The 25114-nt window shown below is 37.1% G+C and overlaps 1 protein-coding gene across 20 annotated transcripts in view; it reads right to left on the bottom strand.

Annotated features, from left to right (window-relative positions):
* Positions 1-25114, bottom strand: part of pde4d (phosphodiesterase 4D, cAMP-specific) — a 273689-nt gene that overhangs the window by 79253 nt on the left and 169322 nt on the right. Inside the window, exon 1 of one of the 20 annotated variants that reach the window (XM_068223125.2) lies at positions 19385-19818. The exons of 18 other annotated variants lie outside the window; for them this stretch is intronic. In XM_068223125.2, coding sequence (XP_068079226.1) covers positions 19385-19524 — 140 coding nt within the window. In that variant the 5' untranslated portion in view covers positions 19525-19818. Of the gene's footprint in view, positions 1-19384; positions 19819-25114 lie in introns of those variants that run through there. One more of the 20 variants, XM_073910166.1, reaches the window with a different exon arrangement.

Genomic DNA, 25114 nt, shown 5'->3' with positions numbered 1-25114 from the left:
CCACACTAACCTGCCAAACCATGAGCGCCTGGTAATGTTCAAAGTAAATTTTCTTGCTTTTATGAAATTCAAAGATTTAGCATGAGCCTCAAAAGATATGATTCAGAAGATCAAAGTATAATAGCGGGCTGTCTTGCATGTATAATTACATGACTCATTTAAGCATTAAATAATCAGGAAAAATGTTACAGGCTTGTTATCTCATTGGGTGGAGTCAAGAGCTCTGAGCCTCTGTGATAAATCTTATATACACTTGAGGAGCTCACAGAATCTAGGGCTTCAGGGCACTATCACTGGAAGAGCATAAAAGATAAAAGCAACTTTCAATAAAACATATTTCAATAGCTTTCTCTGATTTTACGGTAGTCCAATCACTGAATATTCATGCGAAATTTAATATTTACAACCGACAAGGCCTTTCAAAATCCGAGGTGAATGTTATTACATCAATACTCCAGCTTATTTTCTAATCTTTTAAAGACTCAGCAGAACGAGAGCAGGGAAAAATGGTCAAACTCTATTCAGTGTTACCAAGGTTACAGGAGATGCATTCATCTGGAGAACAAGGAAAGACCAAATGCTAAATCTGTGAAAAGACAGAAACAAAATCATCCACAGAGACAGGGGAGAGAAACAGACATCACTATTTGTACCCGCAGAACACATTTCTCTATCTTTTTGCCTTGATGCTACTCTTGGATACAAAACAGAATGCTTCAATAGTGACAGCGTAGAAGCAGATTACAGTGGCATGAAGCATGAAACCAAACTGTGTCGAATAAGCAATGTAGTTATTTGTCTGGCTACATATATACAGTGGATTGTTTGTTTTGGAGCTGGTGTTCTCTTGTGAAGATACTAGTGACATGTTGCTGTTTTATTAGGATTAGCACTGAATGATGTCACAATAGTGAGAGTACTATGATGTCATCAGCACATGCACCTAAGCAAGCCTCTGCAGATGAAAGATGTTTATTAGAGGCTTGTATATCTGTATGTATTACTAATGTGTCACAGATACTGTAATCATGTCAAATAGCCATTGTGCCTTCAATCGTTTAACACATTTGTGTCTATTATTATATTTCAATTCATTTAATTTATTGTATTTACTGAAGTTAGTCAGACCCCCTAGTATTTCGCGATTCCGCGATCGCTGAATCCAACGCAAAATGTCAAAACTGTTGAAAATTTTGGCGACCCTGCAAAATTCCTAATTAAACGCAAAATAATCACAAAAAAATTAATATAATGTCATAAAACATCCAATTCCATACCATATAATCAAATTAGATTTATTTCAGTCAACAATTTATTGTTTTACGTGACTTATAAACATTGCATACGCAGCGCATGTGATGTATTTGAGTGTCTCTTGAAAAAAAAAGCCATCTCACCCTCACAATTATTACATGGAATAGGGGGCGGGGGTGAGTTTTCAGCCTGTGCTGCAAGCCGATGCAGATGAAGCACGAGTGATTTACATGTGAAGTCATAGCAAAGATGAGACATAGACATCCTGTGGCGCGAGTGGGCTAATGAACTGTAAAATTACATTTAAAACAAAATTTTTACCGCAAAATTGTCCACAAATTTTTGGGAATTACCACCACAAAATCTGTCATTTTTAATCGCAAAAAAATAAAATAAAAAATGACACAAATAATCGTGAAAAAGGAGGGTCTGCTTAATGTTACATTGTTATCTGAAATCTAAATTTTTCTTTGTATTAAACCATGTGTGTCAGCATTGATGCAAAAATTAATTTGCAATTCATTTTTAAAACTTTTTTTATTTTTGCCCAATCAAATGTGCTAGATTGAGAATGCCCCTCCCGCTTACAATGTCTCCTTCCAGTCCAACCACATGTTTAAATTTGTTGTGCAAACATAGATTTTGAATAAAAAAGACCTGGTTTCCAGTGGAGTTTGATGTGTTTTTAGAGATCCAATCACATAAAAATCAACCATTTTCAACTGAGATTAACATGATTCAAAAAACGCCTTTTGTGACCACTTCCTTTTAGATTTTATCAAGACCTTCATCATTCCATCCCACCTGTCAAGCTCTGCATCAGTTACCCCACAGTGCAATGCATGAGTACTATATGCAGTACATAGAAGGGCTGGACAATATATAGTTTCAGCATCGTTATGGCAATGTGATCATTCGCAATAGTCACACCACGATTATATGTTGAGTTGGATTATAATTAAATATATCATTTCTGCATTATAATATATCATTTCACACGTGTTTTTGAGGCCTGTGACTGTTTTACAAGCATTCAGACATAATAAATTGAATACTAATAATAATTAATAATGATTAATTTTAGTTATTGTTTATAAAATGAAGACTATGCAGTACTATTTTACATTTAAATATTTAATTACTGTATACTTGAATACAATTTGACCCCTTGGAAAACAATAAAACGCTGTTTCTTTAATTAGTATCTTTTTCTTTATTGAATTTATCTGTGCTTGTAGATTGTCTAATATTTTTTATGCATATAGACTCTCATACAGAATCTTCCAAATCAATCTAAAATGATCAATTCTTTCCAAATACTCATTTAACACATCTAGTTAAATTCATATCGCAATATATTTATCACAGAATTAAAAAAAATAATAATAAAAAAAAATCGCAATGTGAGATTTTTCCAATTTCATGCAGCCCTAGTACATAGGATTGACACCTAGTGTTCGAACTAGGTGTTGCACTACAAATTTAAAATAATGAATAGGTTTTTCTTTTTCACCTGGCCCCCTTCTCCTTCGACCTGATGCATATGCAGGTTGCCAGATTGATGACCCTAACAGAAATGAACGTGCCTGATGATCAAGCCTTACATTTTGAGCAGATCAGACAATGTTTACGTTTGTAATTTCAGCTGCAGCCGCATCCACTAAGAAAGCTTTCAAGACTTAAATTAAATAAGTTGTTTCTGCCAAGGCAACACATGGAACCAAAGTATAATTGGGTACACTAGTACTGAGTGAGGTTACACAGATCAAACCTAAAAATAAACATTTTGACACATGATGCACAGTTTCAAAGGAGAATAAATGACTTTAGCATTGTTTTTCAGATAAACAAGTGTGTTAACTCAGCACGTTTTAATATATTATGCTTCAGAGGAGTCTAAAACTTACATACAGCACCTTTAAATAAACAAACCCAAGTTGCACAGCTCATAAGTGAGTGGAATAATTAATTATGATTCCAATCTGTGGATTTTAGTACATCACAGTGAAGCATGATTACTGTACTTTGGTGTGTTTGCTTAACACATCCAATAATGATCAGCAGGCAGAGAGTAGGTGGTATTATGTGCCTGTTTGAAAACATTCAACTACGAGTGTTTACACTACAAAAGCAATCTAATCAATTGTATTTCCTCTGAAAGTGGTCGAACGAGGACAAGCTCAATGAATCTTAAACCTCATTAACACTTGTATTTAACACCATCCATTGTGGACTATTGTGGATTATCAATCAACATCTACAGCAAGGGTCTCAAACCCAATTCCTGGAGGGCCGCATCTCTGCACAAATTTGTTCCACGCCTAATGAAACAAAGCTGATCGAACTAATCAAGGTGTTTAAGACTACTAGAAAACTATTAAGCAGATGTGATTTGGAGGTTTTGGAGCTAAAATCGGCAGAGCTGTGGCCCTACAGGAATTGAGTTTGAGACCACTGATCTACAGCATTCTAAAATAAAAACACTCCAGACACACTCTGTTATCTGTAATCTCACCACCAACAATTCAAACTACTGACCAGCACAGGGCATATCTTTGTTAAAACAGGAAACGCATGGTGCCTTTTGATAAGTTCAGCATGGCTTTGTTTTAAAGCCAGAATGACGCAGAAAGTGAAAATGGGTTGACTGAAAAATAATAGGACCCTGTCATACACCCAACGCAATAAGGCACAAGACATGTTTGGTGTGCTATTTTTTAGACCAGTGCAACCCTTATTTTCCAATTTTACGCCATGTTGTTTAAATAACAAATCCATTTGCGCCACTTTGTGGTCTCATGATTGAGCTGGTCTAAAAAGGCTGCTATTTTGAGGAACTTAAATCGTATTAGTTACAAACCTATGCAGGTCCAAATGTGTACACATTGCTTAATATACACAGGATGTACAGCAATACACAAATATCTATTATTTTCTACATAAATATAAAAACCACTACCTCTATGCCTCATCTCCGAGGGCTTTTTTCTGCTTATTCATGACAACTTGTTTTTGATGCTATTGTTATTAGCAGTATTATTTATTATATGCATATTTTAAAAAAAAATTGTTTTAATAAAAACAAGTTTAGATTTTCCACCTGTCGACACAAGAACAATATGTGTGTTTGGATAAAGCTCTTCGTTTTTGTTGTTCATTTATTCGTTTGCTGGAAATTAGAAATGAATTTGGAAATAGTTTTGAAACAAATCTTTGTGCTTAACAAACAAAATCCAATATGTAGGCTAATGGATGTCTTCAGTGGAGTGCGTACAATGCCGTTAATGAAAATAAAGGAGAAAAGGGTAAAAGTAAAGAGAAAGTAAAGAGGCTGAATGGTGGAGGCTCATTTTTTTATTCACACGCTAGTGAAGGTTTCAATCACGAATCAACCAAGATGGAAACTTAAGCGGACTTTTGTGCCACGGTAACCAATCATGAGCTTTCTCTTGTAGGGGCATGATTATGATGTAGAGTCTATTGTTGGTATCCCGCGGGGAAATCCTACAGCGGACACCGGACAACAGTTCATCAAACTGGGCTCGGCTCAGTCAGAAGCACAGCTGAAAGCTTCCATCATGCAGGTATAGTTTTTGTAGGAATGTATGAGCTCACAGACCTGGGTGCACCTCAGAATGGATCTAGTGGACTCAGACACAATTCCAAATGAAATTATAAACCTTTATAAAGCACAAATACAGCTATTCTCTCAATACAGTCCATGCTAGCCATTTTAGCAATGAAGCTTGAGTCACTGGGCAGACAGAAGCCCTGCCCATGCTGCAAATCTGCGTCTATTGTGAAGTGAATTTGACATACGTATGAAGTGGATTTGACGAATGTCTGGGGTTCTCTCTTAGCGAATGTGTAAACCCAAATTGTTCACACGTCTATTTAAGTGCAAATAGCACGATTTATTCACATAAATGACAGAATCTGAATGACAGATTCTAATTGGTTGATCTACTCAAAACACACCCACAACTCACTAAGAAAATAGGCACAACCCTGTTAGACCATGTGCAGGGGTGCAGAGCGTATGTTTCCATCCTTAAAATAGCAAAAGTGGATTCAGACATGCCTTTAATGCTTTGGCACCATGTGCTTAGACTTTGCGTCTGGATCATTAAAATATTCAATTCAATTAAATTCAGCTTTATTTGTATAGCGCTTTTACAATGTAGATTGTGTCAAAGCAGCTTCACATAAATGGTCATAGTAACTGGAACAGTGTGGTTCAGGTTTTAGTGTTTAAGTTCAGTTCAGTTCAGTTTAGCTCAGTTCAGTGTGATTTAATCATTACTGAGAGATCAAACACTGAAGAGCAAATTCATAGATGCGTAGCTCTACCAATCCTGAACCATGCGAGGCAGTGGCGACAGCGGAGAGGGAAAAAAAAACTTCACCTGATGGGAGTGAAGAAAAAAAACCTTGAGAGAACCAGAAAATAGAGGCCATCGACTGCATAATGCACCTACAACAAGAGTTGAGGGTTTTCTTTATAAATTTGTATACATAATCTAACTTTAAACTAAACATTCACTCTTTAGTTGTCCAATTTGGTCAGCTTACCACTGTTTATTTGCCATTATGATTCAGTATGCAAAAGCACAAGCACGTCATTAGAATAGACAGCATGCTATCCTAGTCTCAAAGCTATGTGTAACAGAAGGTTTGGCAACACTAGGTGAGAACGAACACTACAGTGTGGATTGTACTAAATTATAAACACTTGAACATGAGCCTTGCACATGTATTCCCTCATGTAGCCTTTCGCCAGACTGAATGCTTCATCGCAGTTGGTGTTGCCAAATGTTCTGACTGTAGGATCCAGAAAAGCGGATTAACTCACACTGTAAATGGTGAAAAATTCCAATTGAAGATCCTTTGTAATTTGTAATCTGTGTGTGGAAATCTCACTGTTAGACAGAATTCAAATAATTGCAGAAAATGCTGCTTTTTCATGTGTAAATCTCACAGATGAAATGGCTGAGCTGGACCCGGAGGCTAAATGACAACATAAGTAAAGAAAGGCCAGAGAAGATAAAATAAACACATGCACAGAAGCTTGTCATTGAATGTGAATCTCGAAACATATGTTTACAACTGCTCTCCTTCCGTCTCTGGGGCTCTCTGTTGAAATGCTTCACGCAAGTTCTGCCAGTGCCACGTCACACTTACGCTTTTTAGGCTTTGTTATGCTACGAGCGTTTTTACAATAATCACGCTGCAGCACTGACCTTTCTCTCCTCGCAGATTTAATGGTCTGAGGGAGGATGTTGTGGGGAAATTAGAACACAATGCAAGTTGAACAGGTCAAGGGCGAATTGCTATTTCCTCTTAAAATGCTGCTGAATAAAAGTTATATGACGGCACTCCAGGGCTTAGGCTTACGTATGTGAGACTATAAAATTGTAAATGATATGGGCGATGCATACAGTTCTGAATATTAACTACAGTATGTGCACATACACTATGATTTGGCTGGCTTTTTAAATTTGAACAAGACTTTTGAGCTATTTGATTTACTTAATGTTAACAGACCAGTTTTGATGTCATTTTAGGCAAGCAAGACACTATTCAGAAATAAAATAAGCTTTTAAAGATACTATAACTAGGTAAACATATTAATTTATAATATCAAAATCCTTATAAAAAGGTGGTTTGCCATCTCTAGGATGGAGGAAAGTCCTTACCCCAGGTGGAGGAGTCCCAAGTATCTTGGGGTTTTGTTCAGAAGTGAGGGAGGGATGGAACATGAGATTGACAGGCAGATTGGTGCAGTGGCAGCAGTAATGCCGTCGATATATCGGTCCATTGTGGTAAAGACGAAGCTGAAAGGCAAAGCTCTTGATTTACCGGTCAATCTCGTTCCTACCCTCACCTATGGTCATAAGATTTGGGTCATGACCGAAAGGACAAGATCTCGGATACAAGTGGCCGAAATGAGTTTCCTTCACAGGGTGACAGGGTGCACCTTTATTGTTAGGGTGAGGAGCTGTGTCACCCAGAAGGAGCTCGGAGTAGAGCCGCTGCTCTTCCACATAGAGAGAAGTCAGCTGAGGTGGCTCAGGCATCTGTTTTGAATGCCCCCTGGACACCTACTTAGGGAGGTGTTCCAGGCTTGTCCCAATGGGAGGAGGCCTCGGGAAAGACCCAGGACATGCTGGAGGGAATATGTCTCTCGGCTGGTCTGGGAACACCTCGGGATCCCCCCGGAGAAGCTGAAGGAAGTGTCTGGGAAGAGGGAAGTCTAGGGTTCTCTCTTAAGACTGCTGCCCCTGCAACCTGGCCCCGGAGAAGCGGTTGAAAATAAATGAATGAATTAATTCATTAAAAATCCTTATAAAAAGTTTTTTTTTTTTTTTTTTTTTTTTATAAATGTATGTGGATGCAGTTGAAGACAAAATTATTAGCCTTCCAGTGAATTTATAATTATTAAAAAAAATACTTCCTTTAAAATGGGCTGTTTTACATGGGAATTTTTTTAGCCCCTTAAGAGCTAATTTCTAATAACTAAATTCTTTCATCTTTACCATGGTGAGGGTTTTGCAAGGTACTAGTCACAATCGTCAGCAATTCAAACATGTGCAGATTGCTGGACAACTGCACATCGACCATCAAATGAACTACAACTAGCAAGATGCTTTGCACCAATACCTCCTGCCACAGCTGAAAGCAATTTGGACACACACTCGCACACAGCTGCAGTTCATTCCCACTGATTTCATGGACTATATACAGTATACACCTCAATCACACACATTGCTGAGACTTGTTTGATCGTTTACATATAACATCACAATATGTTATCCTCATCTAGTCTTACCGTATCTTTTGATCCTTGCCTTGCTTCTTGTTCATGCTGTTTGCCGCCTGCACCGATTTCTTTGGCTGTGTCCATGACTACTCTCTAGATTACCCTCATGCTGATGTTTGTTCCTGTTTGACCATTGTCTGTCTGACTAAGCTTTCAAAAAACTGCACGTGGATCCTCAACTTCGTTGTACCCTGATTCCATATGTTACAATACTAGTATTCAGCTTAAAGTGCAATTTAAAGGCTGAACTTGACTAATTAGTTTAAATGTGCAGGTTAGGTTAATTGAACAACAGTGCTTTTTAATGAGGGTTAGTCTAAAGTCTAATAATTTTGACTTTAAAAAATTAAAAAAAGTTTTTATTCCAGGCAAAATAAAAGTAAGACTTTCTCCAGAACAAGAAATATAATAGAAAACGCTGTGAACATTTCCCTGTTCTGTCAAACATCATATCCGAAAAAGAATAAAATATATGACAAGAGGGCAAAAACTTTTGACTATCAACTACATATGTAATTTATTTACGGCTCAGCAATGCCTAATAAAAAAAATCCTAAATATTCAGAGAAATAAAATACATTTTGCGATATTTGATATGGTGCTATTAGATTAGACAGGATAGGCAACATTCAAATTTGATTACTCAATGTATACAATCTATAAATATCTCAGAACAGTTATGTATAATATTTGTTCAAAAGCAAGGTGTTTATCAGCCCTGTGTAGGTTGAAAAAAGAGCTTGCAGCTATATTAGAATATGAAAAGCAATATCCTTTGTGAAGATAAAATGTGAAAAGTACTGTTTGGTGAGGCATACTCAACATATAAAGAGGAAAGTGACAGATCAGTGTAGACATATGAAATTGAACTGGTACTAAAGGGCCCAAAATAAGTCAAGAAAATACTCCCCAGACTATTACACCACCAGCAGCTGCCTGAGCTCATTATACAAGGCAGGATGGATTCATGTCTTCACATTTTTACCACCTGACCCTACCATCCCAATGTCTTCTATGAACTCTTGCTTTAACAAGGTATTTTCGCCTTCCAAACTGTCACTCACTGAATACTTTTTTTTTTAGCTCGTTCTCTGTTAACCGTCATGATGGTCAAGAAAATCTCAGTATATCAGCAATTTCTGAATGACTCAGATCAGTCCATCTGGCCTCAATAAAAAACATGTAATGTTCAAAGTCACTATAATCACCTTTATTCCCCATTCTGATGTTTGGTGTGAACTTCAGCAGATTGTGTGACTATGCTTACAAGCCTAAATGCATTGAGCAGATTATTGATTGGCAGATCATTACGGGTGTGATGAGATTTCATGGCATGAGACCATGCGAGATCTGACGGTTTTATGAGCACATCTTGTGAGTCAACATATACCATTCTTCCACCAAATCTGGTTTAGACCCAGAGCCTAGTTCCAAATCAGTTTGAAGAAACCTAGAAGTGATTAAGTAGCACTTAAGTAACACCAACATTTATAAATAAGAACCGCTTGCATCAGTGGCTGAGGTTACGGTAATCACCTAAATAGAAGCAATAATTTGTTCAGCATTATGTTCCACTGCTATTTCAAAAACAGTTTCTAATATCAGTCTATACAAATTATGGTACTACGAAAACAGGCTATTATTGCTAGAAATCTCTATCTACATAAACTACAGCATGATGCATGAGAATAACTTTGATTTGCTGTGTGTGGACACTGATGTAGGCTGTCTGGTGGAAAAGGGGTATTACAAAGACTCCAGAATACACAGGACAAGTCACTCATATAGTTTTAAATGGGAAAAGGTGTAACGGTCAATATGGCAAATGAAGGCACGCCGCCCAGTACAAGAGCCAATCGCTATAGATTGACAGTTCTCTGGGGGAAACCTCGGAGTAGACGTGTGCTTTTATGACAGTTTGGTGGTCAACAAACACTCTCAGCTAATACTTCACAGACATAAGACATATATCAACATAACAATTGAAAGCTCTGTGCTTTTAAATGAACAAAGTGCACTTGAAAACAAAGGTTTTTTGGTTTTGTAATCTGTATGAAACAAACACAAGGTACAGTATATCCTGTCAAACATGACAGTAACTACTCAAACATCCACAAACTTGTGTAAAAAAAACAAACAAAAAAAGAGTCACTGTCATTTTTGGAGGAGATTCACCAACAAGACCAAGTTGTGAATTACTTCAGAAGAGGAGCGCGATCAGACGATTATTATTCAGAGGATGATCATGTGTAGAACTGCCATAAATGAGGTTGGTGTTGTGATATCATTGCTTTTGAATGCGCATTCGCTTGGACAACCTGAAATTTCGCTTGATTTGAATGTTTAGAAACTAAATTTAAAAGACGGTTGCTGTTTAATTTTATTGTTGATTCCAAACATGTAGTGTAATCGTAAACTTAGCAAACAGGTTTGGAGAATTTAATGTTTCCCCATTCAGACAGAATGCTCGAGCATACTGCCCGAAAGACATTTTAAAAATGGCCACAGTGAAATGACTTGCCTTTAAGGGACTTTGGGTATTATATTGGCATGGTTCCTGAGTTGGAGTTACCGGCTCGTGGACCTTTTAAGATCAAATCCCCCCCTCTAACATCTCCAAATTTGTCTCCTCTCTACTTACTGTCATATCCCAATAAAGGCAAAAACACTGAAAATAAGTATTAAAAACATGGCCATGTCTTAGGCTGTTCTATATAGTGCATTACCATATTTTATGCTACAGTATATTATGCTTAGGTTTTCTGAGTTTGGGTCAGTGGCTACCACTGTCGCCTAACAGCAAGAAGGTCACTGGTTCGAGTCCCAGCTAGGTCAGTTGGCATTTCTGTATGGATTTTATGTTTTCCCTATGATTACGTGGGTTTCCTCCGGGTAATTCGGTTTCCCCGACAGTCCATAGACATGCGATATAGGTGAATTGAATAAACTAAACTGTCCATAGTGTATGAGTGTGTGTGTGTGTATGTGTGTGTGTGAATGCCTGTGTATGGGTGTTTCCCAATACTGGGTTGTGACTGGAAGGGTGTGCGCTGAGTTTTTTTTTTATTTTATTATTTATAATTTTTGTGCAATTACCTGTTAGTTGAGTTTATGTTCTCATCTCATCTAATTCTCGGGAATATAACACTCATGGGATATGGGTCTCACACCCCTACTGATTAGATACTTGCATAAACAAGCAATTGAAGACGTGTACCTAATAAAGTGGCAAGTGTGTGTAGATAATAAATTCAAAATCTTTCACATTCACATTTATTCACATTGACAAAGAGTGGCCAAAGGAAAGAATAATCATATTTCTCACTACCTAAGGTGTGAAGTTATGACACAAAGGCTCTTGGCACAGGATTCACACAGGACCACCAATCCAACCCCTGCATTTGTAAGACGGTGGATCCGACTACTGAAGAATAGCACTAAAGGCGATAAAACAGAACGCCATGTGTCACACAGTCAGGTTGCCAACGCTTTCAAGGACGGATAGCACCTTGGATCAGCGACAGTATTTTACAGCAGCATGAACACTGAGTGATCGCCGTTCCTCGTAAAGCTAAGAGAACATTGGAAGTGTTCCTGCTCATTATTTCAAGCCCGTTCTCGACACCTCCTCACCGCCTGAGAAGCCTTTCAGCACACGGGAAGCTGCAAATGATTCGGGGTTGTAGCTTATTTGTTCCCGAGCAAACTGTTCTCTGGATTACCTCTATTGCTATGTGATATGCCACTTAAAAAGACACTGAAGTGCACGCTGAGAGCTCACAATATGCCACAGAGCCAACAATTCGGAGGCATTATTTCAATTATCCTGCAAGGATGCTATTTTGTGAATGACTTTGTGTACCTAAGAGACAACCATCACACAAACAACCGAAAATTATCACAGCAACTACCGACACCCAAGACAAATGAATGTTCACACTGGGAATGATAACTATAATAGCATCTGCACTAAAAAAAACTGGGGACATCTAAATAACCGCTATGAACTGTATTGGACAGAGTCAAATCCGAGTATTTTGTTGACACATAAACGTGTCTATTGAAATAAGAAGAATGTAAATTTAGAAATCAGTATTGTTTATTTTAAATCATTAATCCATAAGTAATATAACTTTTATTTGCAATTATTATAGCATATGTAAACAGTTTGATTTTTCTATAGATGTGATGTGTGCGCAGCTCGCACATGTGCTTTGAATCATTTTTTGCTAAACCTGGCCATTGACTATTTTACTATTGAAAAATACATGGAGAGGCATTATAAAAAACAATTGCACTACTGAAGACAGCAACAAGCACAGAGTCAACAAATTGACAAATGCACGAGTGAATGGAAAAATGGTACTTTGTGCAAACTAGGGCTGCACAATATATCACTTAAGCATCGATATTGCAATGTGAACATTCGCAATAGTCATATCGTGAGTATACACAATGTTGACTCTGGATTTAATTTATCCTTTCACAAGTGTTTTTTGAGGACTGTGTGAAGGTATTCAAAACATTCAGGTATAAGAAACTGAACTGTTTCGACAAATTAATAACAAACATTTCTACTGAATTTATCATAAAAAAGACTATGCAGTATTATTTTACATTCGATTATTTAATTACTGTACACATGACTACAGTTCGACTCTTCGAAAAACTATAAAATACTGTTTATATAATTTGTATCTTTTTCTCTTTTGAATTTATCTTTGCCTGTAGATTGTTTGAAAGTCCATATAATGAAAATATATGGACGTAGTATATGGATGTAGATTGTTTCTTATATTTAAGCATATGTACTCCCCAACAGAATCTTCTAAATCAATTTAAAATGATAAACTCTATCTAAATAGTTATTTAACTCATCTAGTGTATATGTATTCATATTGCAATATGTATCGCAGAATTAAAAAAATTGCAATGTTAGATTTTTCCAATATTGTGCAGCAATAATCAACATTGTACCTCTGTGAATTTAGAATCAAACTATGCAATTACTGCAAACGAGGCTTAACATTCAAAATGTCTAGTTGAACAATCTGTGCTAGTCAGCAGTGGTGGAAAAGTACTGAACAATCATACACAAATAAATGTACCATTACTCGCCCAAAAATGTAGTGCAAGTAGAGTAAAAGTATCTGTTGTAAATATAATTTAAACTATGAGTAAAAACCATAGACTGTAAAATATATATACGTAGTATATGGATGTAGATTGTTTCTTATATTTAAGCATATGTACTCCCCTACAGAATCTTCTAAATCAATTTAAAATGATAAACTCTATCTAAATAGTTATTTAACTCATCTAGTGTATATGTATTCATATTGCAATATGTATCGCAGAATTAAAAAGAATTGCAATGTTAGATTTTTCCAATATTGTGCAGCCCTTGTGCCATCTATCAAAATGTAAAATTTATAGTGAAATGTATTGTGTACCCCATTTTAAGCATTTTGTGATAGGGTAGGAAATGCGGTAAGTCAGGAAATGTGCCATATTTATGGCAGTGAAAGGAAATGTCATATTTCTGCAATTCAGAATAGCTGAATGTTAAAACTTGTCTGTATTATACCGAGAATAGGCTTCTTTGCTGCATTGTAACAAGCTCACCTTTTTGCTGTTGCCTATTGTGCAATACTTATTGTGGGTTTGGCATGCTGTCCCGGGAGTGAGCTTGGAGATACTTGAGCCAAGAGCTCCTGCCTGGTCATATAGCATAGCAGGCGGTCCGAGATCAGGTAGATCTCGAGAGGTCCCCCTGGTAAAGGAGGAAAGGGGCAGATGGGGTGGATGGTGGGATTCTTCAAAAACAAAGAAAAGGGAGGTAAGACAAATTGGGCTATTTATTGAAGGCTTGAATTCATCCGATTGGTCTATTAATGATTGTTGATGCAAGACCAGGTGCGATCAATTATAGCATGTGAACCTCTTGAAAAATCTTCACTTTGTGTTAATCAATGTTACATGACTTGGGTGAGGTAGGCTTATTTTGTTCAGTGTTATACCTTTATACTTAAGAATACTTTAAACGTTTAATATTTTTAAAGAACAAAATATATCATCAACATTGTTCCTCTGTGAAATCAAAGATCAGAATCAAACTATGCAATTACTGCAAACGAGGCTTAACATTCAAAATGTCAAGTTGAACAATCTGTGCTAGTCAGCAGTGGTGGAAAAGTACTGAACAATCATACACAAATAAATGTACCATTACTCGCCCAAAAATGTAGTGCAAGTAAAGTAAAAGTATCTGTTGTAAATATAATTCAAACTATGAGTAAAAAGCATAGACTGTAAAATATATACAGTAGTATCCGTGACGTTACCCATAGGTTTCTGAAGAGCGCAAAAGAAGCCACAAGTAGGCGCGGCCAACCGTCACCATTTTGTTCCCGCGTCATCGCACTCACGGCGGGATACCAAACAAGGGCAAAGAGGCAGAGTATGAGCGGAGCTACAGACACGTACTGGCATTTTGCTTGGACCTGGCTTAGACACACTTTACTTTGGGAAAACGCTTAATTCTTAATCACCTGTGACTCGTTTGTGTTCTGACGTCATGTGCTTGGCTGTACACTATATCAATAAAGTGTCTTTTAAAAACACTGCTGTAATACATTGAGCCACTAAACATTGTTCTTATGATGTTTTCCTACAGGAGGAAAACGCGAATTACTTCCAAATACTTTAGATATAGTCTGTGTTAGTAAATGCAAGACTATTGATGAAATCCAGCATAACACTGTATGACAACACTTCAGATGACTGTTCTACAGTCCACATCTAATCAATCTGTCAGATTCTGCAGTGCATTACAGCTTTAAAGAACATTATAAATGACGAATGATCTTAAATAAAACAAATACATTTATAGAGATGGTTTATAAGTATATAACTTTACTCACATGGGAAACGGAGGCCACTTGAATGGTTTGTGAGCACAATTAAGTGCACACAGCATTCCATTTCATCTGATAATTGTAGGAAATAATCTCAAAAGGAAACTGACAGTGTAGAGCCACATAAAGCAAGACAAAAATATGATGAATATGCTGAAATTAGCGGCTAATCTGCTAGAGTCAGCAGAGGTGACGTGATGACGACAGTGTGACCTAGCTGTCAATCAAGTGGCCACGCCCTTAATTATGCAGACTTAATATAACTTAATATAAAGGAAACTGATGAGTTATAAAAAAATTCCCCCCACTCTCACAGTTGTCATGAAGGGTAATATTAGCTGTATTAACCAAAATCTTTTTTTGTACTAGGCTGTAAACATCTTTTTTTTCTGCTGTAAAGTTGGCCATTCTAACAGTGGGCTCAATTGAAATTTACTCTATTATGGAGCCAGGACTAGCGGATTTTCGATGAACTGCAGTTTTAGTTACTTCGGTATTGGCCTCCCGAGGGAGATCGGGAGGTTGCCGCTTGGTAAAAAGTAGCCCTTTTAAAAGTACTCAAGAGTAGTCCGTAGTCCCTCGCCATAATGCGGTTCACCTTTTTTTTTCTTTTGCAAATTGACCTGTTTTTTTTTTTGTTTTTTTTTACAGTGGATTGTGTTCTGCGTCCTGATTAGCTGTAGAACATGTCAATCAATCTCCTCCTTAAAACAAGAGAGAAAAGTGTGAAAATGTTGATTTGCCCATCTGAGAATAGAGTGTAATTACAGACCTAAAACATCTATAATAATTGTAAAAAATAAAGCGGACTACTTTATGAATTTTACCTATTGCGGGCTAATTTTAGAATATAACTCCCACGATTAACGAGGGACCACTGTAATACACTGTAAACTGTTGATGCGTTTACATGCAGTTTGTGCATGTGTGTGAAAACGTAACATTCTGTAGTGCATGAAGTGATTGTTTAAGGCCATTTGGCGATCATACAGTAAACATCCATCATTTTCTCATCAGTGACATGCAGTCTAAACAATCTCAGGGTGATTGCATGTAAAGATTTTGGACAACTTCTTGCACACTTTCCAAACATGTCTTTAGCAAATCCTAAAAGACAAGAAAAAAAAAAGTAGTGACTGCAAGTTGAAGAAAAATAGTGGTGTAAAAGTTCTACAGCAGCACTTTAAATGTACTAAAGTAAAAGTACACATTATTAAAACTACTTAGTTAATTACAATTCCTAAGAAAAACTACTCAATTACAGTAATTTGAATATTTGTAGTTTGTAACTTCTGCTAGACACCCAACACGTGACCCTTAAGGAAAGCTACAGTGCACATCCTTAGCGAACATAAAGTTCCCATTTCATCCTTTAAGCGATAAGCTATCGTCAAACGCATGCACAGATTGTATAAGCCCATCCATGTACTGTATGAAATGCAGCAGCCCACACATAGACATGAGAGATGTTTTGAAACATACAAGAAAAAAAAAAAACATGACGGCAGCAAACAAATCGGGTTAGCATTGGTGGGCCGCTAAGGATGCTAGCCGCTTCAGGCGCTATTCTTCCTGCATCAACAGGGCTGTAAATACGGCCTGAGCTGCTTGCCGCCCGCTGACTGTGCTGACACTGTGTTCTTATTGTGAACTAATAGCGAGACACCCACTCGTTCCTCACTGTTGTCAAGGAGCCCAGCGGCAGATTCAATAAAGCATCTATCAGCCAAGCCTCTCCGCTGAGCTAAAGGGATGAGAAGTGCTACACAAGCGCCTGGATTTCCAGAGAAAATCAGCGCCTTGGCAAGTCCACGGTCAGGGATTACGTGATGGGCCTGCAGTGAATCAAGAAAAGAAAATGTCCCTGTATTTGAAAGATGAGAGGGTTGCTGTAAAGCAGTCGTATTTTTTTATGTGTGAAAAGAAAGCGGAAGCTGATGCCATTTTTTAAAGGTTTGCTTTTGACGTTTGGTAGCAGGAAGATATGGAAAACTACATAAACAACATAATACATTGCAAAATAGCACATTTCTGAACAAACTAAATGTCAAGTCCCACTTTGTGTTAGGTGGCCTTAACTACTATGTACTTGCATCAAAAAATAAATACAATGTACTGTGTTCATAATGTATTGCAGAACACTTCTGGTGCTCTTCAGGTGGGAAATGGGTAGGGTTAGGAACAGGTTTGGTGGTATGATCAGGTTTAAGGGATGGTCAACAGTATAATTACAAATGTATTTAATTAGAGATGTAATTACATGCAGCTATTTATTGCTTAGATGTAAAAGGCAAAGGGCGCAGTACGCCGCATCCAGTGAGTGACATCAAAGTATGGCTATATTTTACAAGCAAGAATTTTGTTACAGAAATGTGCAGCAGATTCTGTACAAACGTTTCGTGTAAGGAGGGAAACACGTCAAACATAATGAAACATTTGAGGGCGCATGGAATCAACGTAAAGGCAGCGGAATGCACTTTCACTGAGGCACTTTCACTGAGTATGTTTACATGGACACCAATGATCTTTTAATATGATTAAGACAATACTCTGATTAAGAGTCTACCATGTCTACCATGATTTTTGATTACCTTAAAGGACCACAGACATCCGCATCACGAAATGCGGAGGATTTTCCTTTTTTACATTCAGCGTGTGGTGTCAAATGTCATTAAGACAACACTCTTTCAACAGTCCGTACTTCAAATTCTCATCCAATACCTCAGTTTATCACGGGGCAAGAATTAAATGTTCCTGAATGAAAGTGAAACGGCCAAACTGCAGCTGAAAGTTGAAAAATTATAATTGAAACACTTGAAATTATGTGAAACTCCAGAGGAAACATTAATAGAGCAGTGACGCAATGGCATTAATCAATCTATGTGCTATGACATGTAAATAGGATCATGAAAGTAACATTCAAAAAGCAACTCGTATAAACACCTTAATCATATCATTGTTTTATACAGATTAAGGCAATTGATTAGATTACTGATGTCCATGTAAACATGGTCACAGGCCACAACACTAGAAAAAAAGCAGTTCACTGATTTTAATGGCAGCCTTTTCTCAGGTTAATAGTAAGCTAATGTACTGTTAACAGCATAATGCAAATCTTGCATTCATGCTAACAAACAATTAAAACAAATATAATAATGCAATTCAAATATATTTAATAATAAATTAATTTATACTTTAAACTTTAATTATAATGTTCTATTAAAATAATTAACATATTTTTCATGAATTAATTTTGTGGCTTAAAAGTATCGGTTCTGGCACCGGTACTGTTTTAAAAGTATCAATTTAGCACAGGTCTCGAAATAACCCCAAACGTTACTCAACCCTACTTAGGTAGGTTCAAAAATGCTTTGAAAATGGTTTTATATGAAGAGTTCAGAAGCAAAAACCTGTAAGTGCCATCTAAAGTTTTCATCTAAAATTATCATTTTTCTCAGGCTCCTGTGTCTAGGTTTAGCATTTTTTTTATGGTAAACAATATGTTATGTTCATCTCCTTTAACATAAAATAACAGAAAATTAACATAAGGGGCTAAGAAAAAATGCTTATTGTAGAAGAAAATTTCAGATGGCACTTAGAGGTTTTAGCATCTAAACTCTTCATATGTTCATTTATAATCACAGAAATGATCCCAAGAGTGACAAGCTCCAGTTTGACCACAAAACAATAAAAAAAATCTAAGTTTAAAAAAAAACTAAGGGAAATAAAATTATTATTATAGTAATCCCACTATTAAACATTGTGGCGAATCAAACTTGAGCCAAGTGAAAAACTTAACCGTCAACGAAACAATCTTTTTTGTAAGTTTGACCAATTGTCATTTTAAGCAAAAAAATAAAAAATAAATAAATAAATGATCATAAACTTGTAAGAAATATCATCAGTAATTCACAAAGCTATAGAAAATGAGCATCTTCAATTATATACTGTATATACACAAGCCAAAAATGACACAAATTAACTGCTACGATAATCATATTCCACTGCTATAGAGGTTCTACTCTGACAGACTCACAAACAAGCACCGTTCTGATGAAATTACAACCGTCTCCCTTGCTAATCTGCTTTTGATATACGCTCTCATCTGTGAACCTGCTCAGGCGTTTAATGCTGAATGAGGCCTCAGGAAATGAGTCTACCATTAAACAGTAAATTTACCCTCAATGGCAAGCTGGTGGACGAGAGCCCGGCAACCTGCAACAAAGCAGTTCAGACATGCAAGACAAACACACACACACATAAACCAACATGTGTCCAATCACACATACTGTACACCGCTAAATTGTTGTGTTGTGGACACCAGCGCTCCTCTAGAAGTCAGAAGAGCAGAAAACACAAACACGCATAAACATATGCTGAAGGAAACTCTCACCAGATCCACGAGTGCCTCCGGAGAGGAAGGCTGCTCAAGCGTTTCATTCTCTCCTCTCGAACCCTGTGATTGCGGCCGGACTTCATTGAATGACAGACCATCAAGAGTTTCTCAACAAGCTCTCCACAAATGCTTCTCATTGAGAGGAATGACTATGTGACTACTGTTGCTTTACTTCCATACGCTTTCCCAACTTCCACTCTGGCATGTGGAGTTTTGTTTGGTTGATCCTCTGGGTCCCTCTGCAATTTGGACCTAACATTGAACCCTATTAAAATCAAAGCTACTCTGTTAATCGTTTAAGAGAACTAAATGGCTGTCAAATGGCCAGTGGTTTCCATGAGGTCTAAATACAGCCGGGTCTAATGATAGTGTGCCGATCTGCTCCCCGTCCCATCTGACGTTCATCATGTTTATCTGGAAAACGCTTGACCACATTCCTCCTTCCTATCCACATGACGATATCAAGTCTTTGTTTTTTCCTGTAGCCAGTGATATATTTCCTCTCGCATCACAGAGGGCAGAGCACGGGAGTTCAGCAAGTATATAGCGCTCTAAATCCTTCAGTATTTCAATTACTTCAGCTTTATCCAGCTTTTTCCTGAACATTAAAGTTGTTGACGGCTATTATTGTTTTCCTAGCTTGAGAGTTTTACGTCAATGATTTGTGATTCATTGCAGGATTTGCGTTTAACAAATTCTAGGGGCACTTGCTTGGGTAAAAAACTTTAAGTTACACCTTTTAATACACATTCTGCGCTGCAAAACAAGTTTTTGATTTGTTTCCAAGTATAAATATCTAAATATTCTTAAATGTATACCTACATTCCTAAACTAACAAAAATTATTGTCTTAAAAATTCAGTTTTTCCTTAAAACAAGCAAAATATTCTACCAATGGGGTAAGCAAAATAATATTGTTTTAATTTTTCAATAATATTATGGTGCTCACACCATTGGTAAATTATTTTGCTTGTTCTAAGAAAAAAAAAACACTTAATTTTGACATTATTTCTGAAAACAAGACAATATTTTTTGCTTTTCTCGAAAATGCTTCTTGATTCAATAAATTTAAGATATTTGGAATAGAAAACTATAAGTGTATCATTACGGATGTGACAACAAAGGTAAGGATCCAATAGCAGAGTCTTTATTATACAAGAAATGGTCAGGCAGGCAAGGGTCGATCAGAGGAGCAAACAGTATTATGTAGACCAGGGGTCTCAAACTCAATTTACCTGGGGGCCGCAGGAGGCAAAGTCTGGGTGAGGCTGGGCCGCATAAGGGATTTCACAAAAAAAAGTCCTCAAATGTCATTATTAACAGTTTTAATTATTTCTTCTGAACATGAAGTGTCCTGAACATTGATAGAAGATTGAGTGAAGATTATGAACAGTTCTTCTGAACATGGCATCTTTTGCCTACTCCTTACTGCCAGAGACTTGACAGCGCTTCTTCTCACAAATCTGAACCACATTTGGCTTTAGAGCGGAAGCAGTTGAGACCCTCAGTATGGCTTGAAGATGATCATCATTAAGTCTAGACCTGTACTTTGACTTATTGAAGTTCAAGGTGGAGAATAACTTCTCACACAAATATGTGCTCCCAAAAAGGCCAAGTCCTAGGGAAAAAAGTGGGGGAACTCACTCAAAACTTCCATTCCCTCACCTAAAAAAAAGGCGTATATATGTATAAATAAAACACCCCCACCCCACTCCAGTCACATCAGTCTGTACCAGTCTGTATCTACCTATAATATATATAAGACAGGGCTCGAAATTAACTTTTTTACTTAGTAGCACCAGTGCTCCCAACTTCAAATATTTAGGAGCACCAAAATAAATTTAGGTGCACCAGAAAAAATTTAGGAGCAACCACCAAAAATGATTGAGCACCGCTGCAAATTGCTTTTTAAGGGATTTATTGTATTTTAAAACAACATCAATAGGACTGACAAAAACCAGAAACAACTATCTAACTAATTCTGTGAAGACATTGATATTTGTGTGCAATAATTCCAAAATGAATGTCTAATAATTATAGAATATTAATGATGATGAAAATGACAATAATAGTAAAAATGAATTACATTTCTCATTATGATACTGCCTTGAATGTGCATGAATGTAGGTTATCTGCTATAAAAAGTCTGTTACTTTATGAAAAATAATTGTATAGTTTGCATCAAACAAAAATGAAGCATTGCAGTAAGAAATATTGATTTTGTGCTGCTGTTTTTATATGCATGTCAATTTAATAAATAATATTTCTGCTACAAAACAAACAAAAGATTATATTAAATCATTCAATTCAATAATGAAAGCTGCAAAGCAGTCATCAGTAAATAAATAAAAAATAAAAATAATATACACCTCAAAAAAGAATAGACAAAAGAAAGAAAGTAAAGTCTCACTTCTATCACTCTTTAAAAGATTTGGTTTCAGTTTGTGTCAATTTAAATGTTCAGTCTGAGATGATCTTCATTTTCCTGTGTTAGTGGAAAAGCTGGCGAGTCAGCTGACCCAATTTATGAGCAGGCAGCGCAAGATTCTTGCGATGACCACCGGCGGAATACCACTGTTTGTTATGAGCCGCAGTTTCAGTGTAAACTTAGTAAAGGCGAGCTCCTTTGGCGATGATACAGTATTAGATTTGACTTTTAGCGGACATTTGCGCTGAACACGCAGTGAATGCAACGCATGGAGATTCGGGCGCCTTCTCCATGAAGCGCGTACTCGATTGATCTCAGCTGGTGGATCATTATTCACCACGTGACGTGTCATGATCGCTCTCATCTGCACCTCAATTTTAGGTGGGGTTTGCAAACCTGTGTGCTTTAAGTTTTTACTCTTCTGTCGTTTGCATTTCCCGTGGTCATAAAAGCTCCTTCCCTGTCATCTGACAGCGGAATACCTTGAGTGATTGACAGCGGCAGGGAAGAGCGATTCAGCACCTTTTTACAAAAAATCAAAACAGGTCGCACTACAACCATTATCTGCAGTCGCACTAATGCGCCAAAATATATTATGAGGTCGCATAGATTAATTTTCGGGCGCATATGCGACCAAAATGGTCGCAATTTCGAGCTCTGTAAGATGCAGGCTGTAGCTAAGTGGCAGGCAGGGGCGGGAACAGTTTATCTTGGTTCTTCCCGCCCGTCACAGCGTCTAACAAAGGGTTTGTTGTTTACACGGCGGGCGGGGAATGCCAGTGACCGCTGTGTACGGATAGAATCAGCGGAGCGGGAAGCGCTCGCTCTCCCCGCTCCGCTGATTCTGTCAGTGTACAGCGGTCAGCGCGGGCCACAAAATATTGCACTGAGGGCCGCAAATGGCCCGCGGGCCGCGAGTTTGAGACCCCTGATGTAGACAATCCAAAAGCGAAGTCAAAAATAGGCAAAGAGGTCAGTCCAGGCGGCTAGCATCAGAAAACAATAAAAATGGCAAAGAATCAAACACAACAGAGCAAGGCAAGGAGAAATGCTTCATAATGTGTACAGGTAGCAACAAGACTCAGCAATGTTTGTATGCGTGTGCGTTGTATAAACAGTCCATGTAATGAGTGCTTAAGCAGCTTCAGCTGTGTGAGTTTGTAATCAGTCTGGATCAGGAACTGGTGTATGTGGTGTATGCTTGGAGTTGTAGTCCATGTAATGGCGGATTTGTAGTCCTTCAGCGTTCAGTAGCCGCTCGATCGCTGATAATCATAACAACAAGAAATAATATTTTGTAGTGTGTTTACTTTGTGTTTTTTGTAGTGTTTGTATGCCATCTAGGGCTGTATAATATATTGTTTCAGTATTGATATGGCACTGTGCAAATCTGCAATAGTCCCATCGCATGATCTGCAATGTCATGTTGGGATTAATAAAACTTGACCTAATCTACTGGTTCTAATAGTGTGAAAGAGTTTCATTTAAATGTATTTTTACACTTTGTGATTGTAAGATTTCAAGCAAATTTAAACCATTTCTTAGGCACGAGGAATTCTAAAGTTTGCCACTTCAACAAAGATAAATGTTAAAGACTATACAGTGTTATTTTACATTTGATTATTGCATTTCTCAACCTCAATGCTGTTAGACTCCACCAAAAACTAATAAGTGATGTTTGTTTCATTTTTATCTTTGCTCTATTGTTCTCATCTCTGCTTTATTTTATTTGGTATACTTTTGTATATTTTATGCAGATACGCCCCCCCTACATTTTTGAATTATTTCCAAATAGAGTTACAAGAGTACATCTTGTGAAATTATACTCAAATTGCAATATATATTGAAGAAAAACAAAATACCGCAATGTCAGTTTTTCGGAATATCATGCAGCCCTAAAGTAATCTCTGTAGTTCAACCTCAGAACAAATGATTCCTATGAACTGTTTCTATTTCACAAAAAGCCATAAGTGTAGTTCATTTTTGAAGCAAATCAAATGATTTCTATCAACTGTTGCATTTAGTAAAATGAAAAAAAAATAATTCTGCATCCAGTGTAGTCCATTTTTAGTCAAATTACGGAGTCGATGACTCCTATGAACAGATTCCTTGTAATGAATCAAACAACATACAGTGAACAATAATTCTAGAACAAATTTAGCACATGTGACTCTTAGGAACTGTAAAAAAAAGAAACAATGCAAACATTATAGTCAACCTCTAAAACATATTATATTCAAAAAATAAATAACTCAACCAGCAGCCTGACTCCCATACGAATAACTCCAAAGAGTTGATTCTTTTAAAATGAATCAAGCACATAAAGCACACCACAAATCACGGATGACATAGGGGATAATAAACAATAAATAATTCCTGGTTGAAAAACATAAAAGTGCTGTAAAATATATATATTTCATATTGTTACCCAACTTTCACACGATCTGATGACATATTTGGTAATATTTTTGTTTTTCTTCTGCACTATAAATCATTTTCTTATCAGATTTCTGTAGCAAAGGCAATGCCTCTCTTGGAGCATCAGAGCATCCCTGGTGTACGGGTATGTTTGTGTGGGAGGACTCTACATTTCTACTTCCCTGTTGGCATGTGGTCATCCTCTTTGACCCCATAACGTGAGCCCCCGCTGCCCTCTTCGTACCAGTAGCTAAAGTGTATTGATTCTGTCAGCGCGAGCAGAACTCTTCAGCTTTTAACACAACAAATGCTCTGACAAAAACTGAGATGAGACCTCTGGATACCGCACTGGGCAATGGAGATAACAAGGTCTTTATGAGATGATTTGTGATTCGATTTCTCTTTATTTTTATTATCAGCCATCATCAAACCCCTTTCATTTTCATTTCATGTTTCAGTGGAATCAAAAAACTTCAAATGCAAACCAAATAGTATTTGCAACTCTGAAATGATATGATTTATAATTGATTACTCTTCAAAAGTTTGGTGAAAGATTTTTAAATTGCTTTTGAAAAGTAGTTTATGGTCAACAAAGCTTATTTAATCAAAGATACGGTAAACATGATTACACTGTGGAAAATTATCCAAAGATTTTGTGCTTTTTATGCATAAATATGGGTGGCACAGTGGTTCAGTGGTTAGCACTGTCACTTTACAGTAAAAGGTTGAGTCCCAGCTGGGCCAGATGGCGTTTTTGTGTGGAGTTTGCATGTTCTCCTCGTGTTCACGTGGGTTTCCTCTGGGAGCTCTGGTATTTTCCACAGTCCAAACACATGCACTATAAGTGAATCGGAGGAACTAAATTAGCCATAGTGAATGAGT

The sequence above is a fragment of the Danio rerio genome, chromosome 8, assembly GCF_049306965.1.
Source record: "Danio rerio strain Tuebingen ecotype United States chromosome 8, GRCz12tu, whole genome shotgun sequence".
NCBI lineage: Eukaryota > Metazoa > Chordata > Actinopteri > Cypriniformes > Danionidae > Danio > Danio rerio.
Note: the sequence above shows the minus strand (reverse complement) of the source record. Positions and strands in the feature narration are given on the sequence as shown.